The sequence below is a fragment of the Excalfactoria chinensis genome, chromosome 1 (assembly GCF_039878825.1).
Source record: "Excalfactoria chinensis isolate bCotChi1 chromosome 1, bCotChi1.hap2, whole genome shotgun sequence".
NCBI classification, from domain to species: Eukaryota; Metazoa; Chordata; class Aves; order Galliformes; family Phasianidae; genus Excalfactoria; species Excalfactoria chinensis.
The window spans coordinates 1,290,035-1,302,568 of record NC_092825.1 but is presented as its reverse complement, the minus strand read 5'-3'; the positions used below and the strand labels follow the sequence as shown (position 1 = coordinate 1,302,568).

Genomic DNA, 12,534 nt, shown 5'->3' with positions numbered 1-12,534 from the left:
TGTAAGACGCCGGAGCCCCTGGAAGCCACAGGGACCCATAGGAGAGTTTGTCACCACAGTGGATGATTACACAGCATTACAGCACCCAAGACAGGTGAGAGTAGCTTCAAGCAGAACAAATCCGTATGGATGATGGATTCCTGCTGGGACAGGCATAGGTTTCCTCCCTCGATGTGTTGATTTATATATTTTTAGCTCTTTCTTGATGCGTAGTGCCCCAGCGTGGGTCATTGGAGCCCCCTGCTGAACATACCTTCACAATGCCGGGAAAGAAGGATGAATAATGATTGGAAACAGGAATTAAAAGTCCTCAAGGAGGAGCGGGAGGGGTGAGGGGGGATGAGTGGGGACAGCTGAGAAGCTGTAATTAAAAAAATAATAATAATTAAAAAAAAATTGCAGAAGTAAATGTTTCATGTCAAGGTGTCAGTGTGAAGTTTAACCACCGGCGTGCTTTGGAAGTGGTCCCAAACCCAGAGCTGTGGGGTCAGCACTGAAGTTGAAGAGGTTTGCAAAGCTTTTGTCCCTCCTGTTCTGGCTTTAATTACGGCTGTGCTCTGTGTAGCAGTTTTTAAATCGTGGGGTGTCAGCTCCACTCCGGCTCAAAAATTAGATTAGGCTTTATTTATTTTCTCCTTTGAGACAGCCACATCCAGCATTCATCTGGTACTTTCCTCTGCCAAGACATCTCAAGGAGATTTAAGTGATGGGCAATAATAAACTAATAATCGACAACCTCCACGGTGCCAAGGTCTCTTCCTCCATCTGCTGCCTTTTCAAGAGCCCATCATATGCTCAAGACATCCCTGCACAGGGAAATTCCCATCCTCGCCATTCTTTCCCCAAGACAATGAAGAGTTTGCAAGTGAATGGCCTTGGAAGAAGCTGTGATTTATGCAGAGAAAGAGAAATTATTCAGGGTGGAGATGTTTCTTGTAATCTGTTGCTCTTTGCTGGGAAGTCAGAGGAAACAGAGCAACAGATTGAAAACTGGAGGTTTGTGCAGGGTTGACCTGTTGCTTTGAGCTTTCTCATTGTGTTGGCAACTCACTGATCTCTGCCTTATTGTGCCATGCACCTTTGCATCTGCTATGGGGACCATTGGAAACCCCATTTGCATCATTGTACATTGAGTGACGTCTTTCTGTAGAACAGGCATGTCCAACCCATAGCGACAAGGGACACAAGCAGCCCTGCCCAGCATGCATGGCAGCATTTCCCCATTGAGCAGCACAGTCATGTCTCTCTACCAGACTTCTATAAGCCCTCTTTGGGAGGAAAACATCCCTCGCTTCACAGTCACACCTTATCCGTGTATTCATATCGTTGCCTTTTGGCATCACACACATTTGTGAGCAGCAGTTTTCAAGGATGAAGCACAGGAAGAGTAAAACTTCATCCAAGATCTCTGGCGAACACCTTGAGAGCTCACTAAGAATTGCAGCCGCGTCCATCAAACCTGACTGATGCGTCACTTTCACAAAAGCAAAGTCAAACATCCCACTAGTTTTGTGGCTTTGTGGTCTTTTTCACGTGTTTTAATAAAAAGCAATAGAAATTAATGTGTTTTGTTACTTACATGTGTTAGCTGTTATATATTTTATGAGGGCTGCTCCGAAAATAGTGCCTCCTGCTTTATGATGTTGGCCCACAGCATCAGAGGTGGATGTTGGTTGTATGGGCAGTAGAGGTTGAAACTTCCAAACCAGTATCCCCTTACATTTTGCTGCCATGAGACAGATGGCAGCAGACAGAATGGCATTTGACATGGAAATGTGTATGGAGCAAAGGAGCGTCATTGAATTCTATGCAGAAAAAATTGCACCCATTGATGCTCACCAATGCTTGCTGAGTGTTCATGGAGACCAAACAGTGGATGTGAGCACAGTGAGGGGTGCGAGTACAGAAAAGGAAATCCCATCATGTGTTTTTAGTTGTTGTTGTTTTTCTTCCCCATCTGTCAAATGGGGGTTAATACATCTGAGGCTGCTTATTCCTCTCCATCATTTTGGGCCGATGAAAGCACTACGGTCAGCGCGTAAATCATACGTGCCCTGGAGCTGCTTTACATTATCTGAAGCTTCAGTCCAACTGAGAATAAGGGCTGTATCAAGGAGCAGTGATAAATGTTTGCAAAATACATGAAAGGTAAAACCCACGGTGTTAATAACGACCCGCGCTATTCTGTTTCATCACATCACATTGGCAGTAGCTAACGGACAGGAGGTCATACGAAGGAGCTTCTTTTTATTTTTAGTAGCCATGAGACCCTTTTAAAACCTTCACCCCGATGTGCTGTAAGAGTAATGAATCATCCCTTGGCGTGGCGTTGGGATTCAGCACCACGCCGTGTTTTCAGGTGCGAGGCAATGGATATTGTTCTGCGGATGAGTCTCCTTGTTAGCATAGGTTTTTTTTTTTAAAAAGGGTTCATTGAAGTGCCTTGCCATAAAATTATGCTTTGATCATATCCATTTGCTGTTAATGAATCCGGATGGGTTAGCAGCAACTGGATTGTAACTCTCTGATAATACATGCGCTGCCTTTCATTTTCTCGCACGGAGTTTTAGAAGATCCTGTGCTGGCCCAGCTAACGAATCCAGCTGTATTAACATGGCCTAATGCATCCTAATACATAGCATCCCCAGGGACACATGCAGATGTGTCAGGATTGCTTTGGAAAAGGTTAGAACGGTTCAGAAAAATAGCCATTACATATCTGGTTCTGTCTTCTTTCATATGGTAATTCTCTTTTCTTCTTTTTTTCTTTTTTCTTTTTCTTTTTAAGTCATACGAGTAGCTTAATATTCTCATTAAATCAAAAGACCTTATTCTAAAATCAAGATATTGGCAGGAACTCAGCTCTGGTTTTAATGTTGTTGTAGACAGGAGGGAAATGGGAGAAACGACACAGAAACCATCAATGCCGTCCCTTTTAACATCCAGTATTTGTTTTTTTAAGTTGTTCTTTTCTCAAATACTGAGTTGCACAATGAAATATTGATGTGGCAGATTGAAACTGGCTCACATTCATAGAATCATAGAACAGCCTGGGTTGAAAAGGACCACAGTGATCATCCAGTTCCAAGGCCCTGCTGTGTGCCGGGTCACCAACCACCAGAACAGGCTTCCCAGAGCCACATCCAGCCTGGACTTGAATGCCTCCAGGGATGGGATATCCACAGCCAATCTGGGCAGCCTGTTCCAGTGTGTCATCACCCATTTTTTTCCTTATATCCAACTTGAACCTCATCTGACGCAACTTAATGCCATTATCCCATGTCCTATCAAGATGTTCTAGATGCTGGTGCTGCTCCTGTTACTACAAGCAGCTGCCTACATTGCATCTGAGCTCATAAAGGAGCTGCTGTTCCTCAACCCTCAGCTTCAGAGCTAAGCCAGCCCAAAAGCAGTGGAAAGGGGTTCAGCAAAGGTGCCTCACTTTGCACCAGAATGGATAAACGTGCAACAAGGGCCAATGTCTGGCTCTAAGCAGAGGACAAGGCGGCTCTTTCCAACATGCTGATGGGATTCAGAAGAATATCTCTGACTTCACGCATGGAAAATACAGAATTTGCCTTGTCACCTCAGTCCAAATCCAACTGTCTCCTTCTGGGGCTGGTTCTAACAGTGAGGCATTAAAGTTAACATTTATACATGGGGAAAAAGAATACCGGACTTACGAGCTCATATAAGAGAAACAAAAACAATAACTTGCTTCTTCATATGGATAATCACATTTTTCATTGTCCACTGTGAGACATGAGTGGGATTTCCAGACCCATGATATTCAGTGATATCTCTTAAGACTACAAGGGAAAGACTCTGTCCTTCCATATATCCTTGTATAGTAGAGAACTTCATGCCTTGGACATGCAACCACGCTAAGAGGTTCCAATACTTGAATGGAGCACATAAACAGGAGGGGCTATGTCTGTTTACAAGGGTGGATAGTGATAGGACAAGGGGGAATGGTTTTAAACTGAGACAGGGGAGGTTTAGTTTGGATATTAGGAGGAAAGTTTTCACCCAGAGGGTGGTGATGCACTGGAACAAGTTGCCCAAGGAGGTTGTGGATGCCCCATCCTGCAACCTGTTTCAGTGCCTCCAAGTAAAGAATTTCTTCCTAACATCTAACCTAAATGTCCCCTTCTTATAGCTCAAAGCCATCTCCCCTTGACCTATCTGTATTAGTCTGTGTAAAAAGTTAGTTTCCCTCCTGCTTATGTTCTCTGGAAGTACCTGGAGTCACAGAATCACAGGATCATAGGTTTGAAAGGACCTTAAATATCACTGAGCTCCAAGCCTGCACGCCCCCAATGTAACTGCAGTCCAACATTTCTCAAATGAAGCACAACTCCCAGTGTCTCAGTCTCCTTCTTTGCCTTTGTATTTAGCTCAGGAGGAGCCCTTCGTTCTACCGAGCCTAATATTAATTCAATTTGTATCAGCTTGGGACTTTGATAACCTTCCTTCTGTATTGTTTATAGCAACAAAATTAAATACAGCAGGCAAGTCACCTTGGGGTGCCTCAGAAATCCCAAAATTCATATGGGGCTCTATAAACCTTGGATGTTATCAGATGCACAGTACCTCCTTCCTCCTGCAGGATGTCTCAGCTTGCTCATCTGTAGGCTATGGAGCAGTGTTTTTGATTTTCAGATTCGTCCTGTTCTTCCTGTGATTGTATTAAAAACTGTTTGTAGTAACAAAAGGATTGCAAGGTACTGCTTAACCCTCAGCCTCTGGCAGAATGCTTATCCCCAGCACATGCAGTTTGTACAGATGTAAGCAGTAGGGTGTAGTGTAGTGAAACATTGGCATAGGTTGCCCAGAGAGGTGTTGGATGTCTCATCCCTGTGAACAGTCAAGATCAGGCTGGATGGTGCTCTGAGCAACCTGACTGAGCTGTAGATGTCCATGTTCAGTGCAGGGGAGTTGTTGGAATAGATGACCTTCACGGATCCCTTCCAACTATAACGATTCTGTGATGCTATAATCAAACATTTGAATGTTGAGGTTTCATCTCATGGACAACAAACCCATTGAGCTTTGTTGGTCCTCGGCCAGATTATTCCCAACCTAATATTCAAGCCCTTTAGCCATCCCTCTTCCTCTCTCACATGGTTCCTACTTTTTCCTCTTTTGTTCTGTTTTATGTCACTCAGCGACATGGACTCTTCCAGCATCTGCTCAGTGTCAGAGAGGATCAGCTGTATGGTTGCATCTGTCACATTAATTAGCAAAACATGAGAAGGCTGAGATTAAGATCTATGGCTACTCATTATCCTACTTACTTTCTTTTCCAGAGCACGGTAATTGTGGAGAAGACTGTTCAAGACCTGATGAACCTGATGCACGACTTAAGTGCCTATTCAGATCAGTTCCTCAACATGGTGTGTGTGAAGCTCCAGGAGTACAAGGACACGTGCACCCTTGCCTACAGGTATGCACAGGATCACAAACCTTTGTATGCTGAAAATACTGCTCATCTTCTATTGCTTCCTGACACAAGAAGGAAGGAGTTACATATTGAAATCTGAAGTAGTGATCATTGCCATATGAAGAGTTTTGACTTCCCAATGACTTTGTACTAATCACCCTATGGTTTAAGCTTTTTAAAACATAGAACTGACAAAACTGGAAAAGATCTCTAAGATCATCCATTTCAACCATCCACCTACCAGTATTTCCCCACTGAACCCTTAGTGCAGCAGCTGAGTGTTTCTTCAACATTTCCAGGGACAGTGTCTCAATCACCTCCCTGGGCAGCCCATTCTAGTGCCTGGTAGGTGATAGCAGAGCTTAGAAACAACATGGCATTGCTCTTAATCAGGTAAAAGCTGGCTTCAGGTTGGAGATGGAGAGCATAAGGCATGGTCTCTAACATAAATGGATGTATAGTGGGCTGACAGTCGGACTTGATGATCTTGGAGGTCTTTTCCAACCTTAATAATTCTGTGATTCTTTATGGCTATTGCTTAGTTGTAAAGCAAGTCAAATCTTTCTATATGAACATTCTTCGCCCCCCCCATTTTTTTAATCAATTTTTATTTTTAAAAAAACAGCTGTATTTTATTTATATAGAGATTTGAGTATTCAGATCTCACACCAATGTAGAAATTCATAACCACAACACTCCATGTAAATACACACATGCTGGGTTTTGTGGCACTTGCCCTAAACCTTCCTGTAAATTTACTCTTTTAAGGGGTTGTCATATGCTCTGTTCTGTGCTGTTTGTCTTTTTTTGTGTGTGTGTGGGTAGGGGGAGAGATCTGTCTTTAACTGCTTCCCAAACCATGGTGTGGAAGCTCAACTCAGTGTGGTCCCACTGAGCACAGGGTTGGGACACAGAGTTTGAGTCCTTTGGGTACTTTATCATAGATTTCCTTCGTAACCATTAATAAGTAACATATTCTATGTACATCTCAGCTGCCCATCTGTAAAATGGCTCTCCCTGGGGAGAGGGGCCAGGAGCATGCCCTGCGCCGCGGGGATAAATACTTGCATTGAAAGACACTAAAGATGCTGCAGCAATGTGGGCTATAATAGCTGCTATACATAATCTCCTTTAATAGCTAATTGAGGCTGGCGATAGCAGGGGAAGCTGAAAAAGCCCCTTGTGTTTTCTGACCAAAGCATTAAGAAATTATTTCCTATTGCCTGATTTCATTCAGAAGAAGCTTCATCTGGCGAGCGGCTGCGTATGGGCTCATTATTATTATTAATAGCACCAACAATAGCAGTGAGCACATATGGGGGCTAAACGGCGTCCGAGCGTGTGTGTAAATTGGTAGCTATGCTTGTGCCATTGTCCAAAATGCTCATATTTTATATGAAACTTCATTGACTGGAGCCAGACAATAGATGTAATTTCTTTGGCTTGAACTTTAAGGTCCTTCCTTCCTTCCTTTCCTGATACCATTCCTGGCTTTGGCACCTGCTGAGGCGTAATTAGGACAGCCCTCATTTGGCAATATCCTGATTACAGCAGGAGGAAAAACAGGAAATGTTCTAGTTTTGCTGCTAGCAAATGACTGACTGAAATAGAAATCTATATACATTTCAAATGATTCAGAGGAATACAGCAGCTATCCCTGCAAGCGGTTCAATGAGCGAGGTCGGCATGCCCTCTGCAGGGACATTGCATCTCTACGGCTCAGCGTTGACCATGGTTTTCCTTCAGGGTTTGAGAAGAAAAATCTTCACAATGATAGAGTTAGAATTCTGCTTAAAGTCAGAATCAGCCCCTTAGAGCTGTATCCTAATGCATAGCTATTGGAGGGAGGGAGTGTGTATCTGTTCTTGAGATGTCAAAATAGTAAGGATTTGGGAAGGCAGAGAGATGTTTTATGTAAAAAGAACACGTGGCATTTGTTCCCTTCCCATGTGCATGTGTTTTCTGAAGGGGAATAGCAAGAAACACAGATTAAATGTATTCAAATACGGGCTCCTCAAAGGAAGACGCTTTTATTTGGAGTCTTTGCAGCACAGATAGCTCCATCAGGACGTCAGCATGAAAAAATGCCATGCTGAGATTTTTCAAGCTTGATTTCCACTTGGCTCTGATTTTCTAGCAAATACAGAAACTAACAAGGCTGATTGTGAATGGATCGGTCATTTATATAAGCAGCAACTACAGATTTTCTTGCTTCATTTGACGACACATTTTGGAAGTGTATCGAATCCGAGCTAATTGAGATGTCTTCTGTTCATAAGAAGTTAAACACAGACTGTTTACAAACGTTGGGTTCTGTTTTTCACCCCTTCTCCATCTTTTTTCACCCCGTCTCCACTGAACAAGTATTTTCTTGTGCTTTCTTCGACATATTTGAAGAATCTGAATTCAGACACACAAATTACTCTTTCTGTAAAAAAGAGGTGGACATCTCCAAAGAGAGATTCGTCTTAAAACATGGCCGTGCAATCTGGAAGTGTCCAACTCTCACCATCAGCTATGAAGGAAGTTTATGATGATCGGCCTCCTGGTTGAACTGTCAGCTGTGTTTGTAAAATTAGGTGGGGTAAAGCTGGTTGTTGCCTTCTGTAAACATTATGAGCAAACCCAAATAAAACTAAGCCCCCCTTTTATAGATAAGAAAATGAGAAGATGAATTCATTCAGGGTGAGGGACTGGAAACCAAAATGGGATTTCTCAAGTCCCCGAAAACTGCTTTTAACACTCAGTTTAATACTCTATACTGGCATCTTCTTGAATTAAGCTTTTTTATTCATAAGTTGTCTTTGGATCTAAAAACTTTCCAGGCAGTTTCTGTGTCCCTCAGGCCTGGCACGTGCTGAGCTCACTTCTTTTAAACTCTTAGCAATTCAAGCAGAGCTCAACGTGGCAACATCCCCTTGGCCATGGGAAGAGAAAAAAATCATTCCCAAATACTACTGACACGACTCAACAGAGCCCAATTAACCCCTGTGGTGCACAGATGTTTACCTAATGAAAATCTTTGATCCCCAGCTGTGTCCGGAGATGTTCCCCATCACTCTGCTCCCAGCCTTGAGGTACCCTGATGCCAGCCCGGGACTACGACCACCAGCAGATGTTTTCTGGCTAAAACTCACTGAGCTGTGGAGGAGCAAACCCTCTTGCACATGTGCCATCACCTGTGCAAGAGTTCCATCTATTCCCTATCCACTCCTGAGAGCTGGGTACAAACAGATGGCATTTTTCTGGGCCTATTGAGCTGTGAATTAATTAGTTGATTATGGCATTGGTGGAGGCAAGTAAACCTATTACAACAGCGGGAATAATTGCGAAAGACTCTGGGAGAAAAGGGGTGTTTGGAAGGAAGCACTCTGAGCTGCACTAAAACATGTCATCCTGTCTTGTGATAATTTACTCGAGGACTTGAATTAGGTTGACATTGATAAGAAGGTACGGAGGCTGAAAACTGAGATGTTAGAAGGAAAAGGAGGGGGAAAAGGTGTCTATAATTGATGGGGAAAGCTGGGCTTCCAACAGAGATCAGGGCACATTCCACCTTATTTAACACCTTCCATAATGAGGAGGTGGTTATATAAAACCAGCCTGTCAATAAAAATTAGGAGGTGTTGCAACCATGAGAAAAAGTAAGGAAATAATTCAAAGGGATCCACGTAGTAGTGGCAGTGTCCCACCATTGAGGCATCCTACTGATTGCAGTAGAGAAATCTGCCAAGGACTCCAGTGGCTCATGGTGCTATGAGTAAAACACCACCAAAAGTTAAGAAAAAAAACAGAATTGTGTGGGTTAGGCCCTTGGAAAAAGCTGACCCTAAAAAAACAAGGAGACCTGTTTCAGTTTGGAACTTGCTATAGCAGCCAGATGGACATCCTTCTCTCTTCCCTTGACATCCACTTTAAAAAGCAATAGCCATTTTGAGGACAGCACATAATAAGGATCATGAAACACGGAGGGAGCTATGTCCTCTGTCTGACTCCATAGAATGCTCCCAAAGATGGTATACATCTAAAGGACTATGATGATGCTCTAAATAGCTGAGTACGGAGGCTGAGTACTGAGTCGCCTGTAAGGGAAAATATCTGGGAGTAATGGGATGAAACTAAGTAAAGTAAAACATGGGTACAGTATTAGCATTCTTTTTTTTTTTTGTCCAAGAGTTAGGTTTGTTCATCTGTGAAATAGACTCCCAAGGGAAGGAGTCTATTACTTTAGTCATTTAAATCTGGAAAGGAGAAAGCGATGCCTGATGTATTCCATGGAACAGTTGTCCTGCCTTGGCAGAGAAATGGCCAAATATCATCAAATTCAGTTTTTCTAGCTTGGATGTCAGAGATTCTAGTGGAGTGGCTTTTTTTCCGATGTGTTGAGCAATGCTCTTTTTCATAAACAAAAAAATACCGAGTTCCCAAACAGCAGCAGAGGGCCAAATTGATATTTTCAAGCCGAGGCCTTCTGTGGCTGGAAACAGAATTCAGTCTATTTTTTATCTGTGGCAAATCGAACATGAAATTTAAAGATAAGGAATATTTGTATGTAAATATATGTGATGTGTGTACTTACCAAGCAGAGGCTGTTTCCTTGGTGGTAGGTGAAAGGAGTGGTAGGTTGCTGGTGGAAAAAGAAGTGATCTGCTCTCTTTCAAGATAAATCAGTGTTGGCTCCTACCTCAGTGCTATTTTCACTCTTTGTCAAACATGCATGGATCTGTTTATTGACAAAGCCTACTTAATACGAGACTGGTTATCTCACATAACCCCTTAGAAACCTGCAGGATCCTTGTTGTGATCTTGCATAAGCCATCCTAAAATCACCACTTTGCATGGGTAGCACCCCATGCAAAATCCCAGCTGGCATCCTGAAAGCATGCAACCCAATGAATGTCACTGTGAGCTCCAGGTTCAGCTGACCTGGGTTGAGCCAGCACCCATCTGGCCATAGTGCAGCACACCCAGCAACTCCAGTTCTCAACTGGCAGACCTAGCATTGAATCTCTGCATCTTCTTAGTGTACACCAGAAAGAGAGCAGTACCACCATGCTCATAATTTGAGTGTTGTGGATGGGTGACATCTCTTCTTCTTGAGCTGAGAATGCAGTCCAACTTGTTACTATGCAAAGACCTCCTAGAAGAACCTTGTAGAGGGTTACCAGTGAAGGAAATTGGTGGTAGGATGTAGGAGGAAACACCAGTACCCCTAATTCCCCCTTGCCTTTTCTAAGAAGGTAAAAAAAAAGACTCCCAGATCTTTGCAGTCTACCGAGCAACTCAGGAGTGGGAGAAGACTCTCAGCTTACTGCTGTGCCAGTGAATCATTGAATCATTTAGGTTGGAAAAGACCACTAAGGTCATCTAGTCCAAGTGCTGACCTATGACCACTATTCCCACTAAACCACGTCCCTCGGTGCTACAAAAATAGCAAGCATGGAAGAGCACTATGCTGATGTTGAGCAATCCCAACACAAAAATTAGACAGATAATTGACTTCCAACTACAGTCTCCCTTTTATCTCCCAAAGTTGCTGGCTTTCAGGATTTCAGATTAGTTACACTGCCAATAACATTAAACGGGGAAAGTCTTCATAACTGAATTACACTGTGATCTTTGATTCAATTTCACACGTACATACAGTTCAGCTGCAAACTGTGTTATTAGTTGTTTTGGATGACTGGAGGGAAGATTCTGGACCCTTCATTTCCTTTCATTGCTTCAGGCCTGCTCCCCACGTAGGGCCAGCTGATGCCTCCCACCCAGGTCTTTCTGGGCAGGTTTCCACATTGCATTCACAACACAATCAGCAGCCAATGGTGGCCTTAATTGGGATGGTAGAGAGAATGAGCTGTAGAGAAACTACCTTCTTGCTGTCTTAGTACAGGATGATCCCCTCCAGTTGTAAACTGATTGTAAGTTGAATGATTTCAGGGGTGGGAAAATATGGCAAAGGGGCTCTATCAACATACATCACGAGTCACGAGGAATTTATGTCACATCTGCTTGCTTGCCTTCCCCACAAGCTCTTTCTTAAACTCCTATTTGGACCCATTCATTAATACTCTGCTTTGCAGGTCAACACGGGGTAGAGATTTTAATTAACATGCGTGGAACCCTGTGAAAAGTAGAATTCACTTTGCAGTAATTGATTAGTGATTGTTAATGGATTAGTAATTGATGAAGTGATTGTTGCTGGTTTCCCACAGGAGCATCGTGCAGTCAGATGAAAAGCTGGTGATCAGCGCATCCTGGGCTAAGGATGATGATATCAGCAGGCTCCTGAAATCTCTGCCCAACTGGAGCAACATGGCTCAGCCCAAGCAACTGAGACCCAAGAGAGAGGAGGAGGAAGATTTTATAAGGTAAAAATATTTTATAGCTGAAATTGCAGAAGGTTTTAAAATAGGAGTAACAATGGTAAGAACAGCTGGAAGCAAAGTAATTACAGTGTTGTGTCTCCAGGTATGAGAGGAGCTTCAGAAGTGATCTTTCCTTGAGTGGAGTAATAAAACACAAGTTCGTATGCCCTTACATGAAGGCATCGTCTCTGTTGAACTGGGAACTTCCCATGCATTGCTTGGCTTTGAACAACACTCTCAGATACACAGTTTGGATTTTGGGATAGTCCTGTGTGTAGCCAGGAGTTGGACTCACTGATCCTTACGTGCCCCTTACAAGTCTATGATTCCATGATTTCAAACCATCCTGAAGCTCTTTATCCTGTTCAAGAACAAGAAAGTGGTGCTCCTCAGATACATCAAAAGTGGAGAGAGGGACACCACAGGTCAGTAAGGAAGCTTCAATGACAGCCACCAGCTCACTACATTCCTTCATTTTTTGACTATTTCTGCTCGCTCTGTTGTTCATTCACAGCTATTTGGCATGTAGAACAAGTCAGGAAAGTGACTGGCACAAAAGAAGAAAAAGGGTTATTTTTAATTCGTATAACAGAACAATAGAATTATCCAGATTAGAAAGGACTTTCAAGATCATCAGATCCAACCATCAACCTGACCTACTGAATGTCATCACTAAACCATATCCTTCCATATCTCTATGGAGGAGGACTCCCACACTGCAGTGGG

At 43.1% G+C, this 12,534-nt stretch overlaps 1 protein-coding gene across 1 annotated transcript in view; it reads left to right on the top strand.

Moving 5' to 3' along the window:
- The window catches only part of EXOC4 (exocyst complex component 4), a 390,126-nt gene that overhangs the window by 318,117 nt on the left and 59,475 nt on the right, over window positions 1-12,534 (top strand). The window contains exons 12-13 of the mRNA XM_072356793.1: window positions 5,310-5,446; window positions 11,656-11,811. Of these exons, the coding sequence (XP_072212894.1) occupies window positions 5,310-5,446; window positions 11,656-11,811 (293 nt within the window). The remainder of the gene's footprint in view (window positions 1-5,309; window positions 5,447-11,655; window positions 11,812-12,534) is intronic.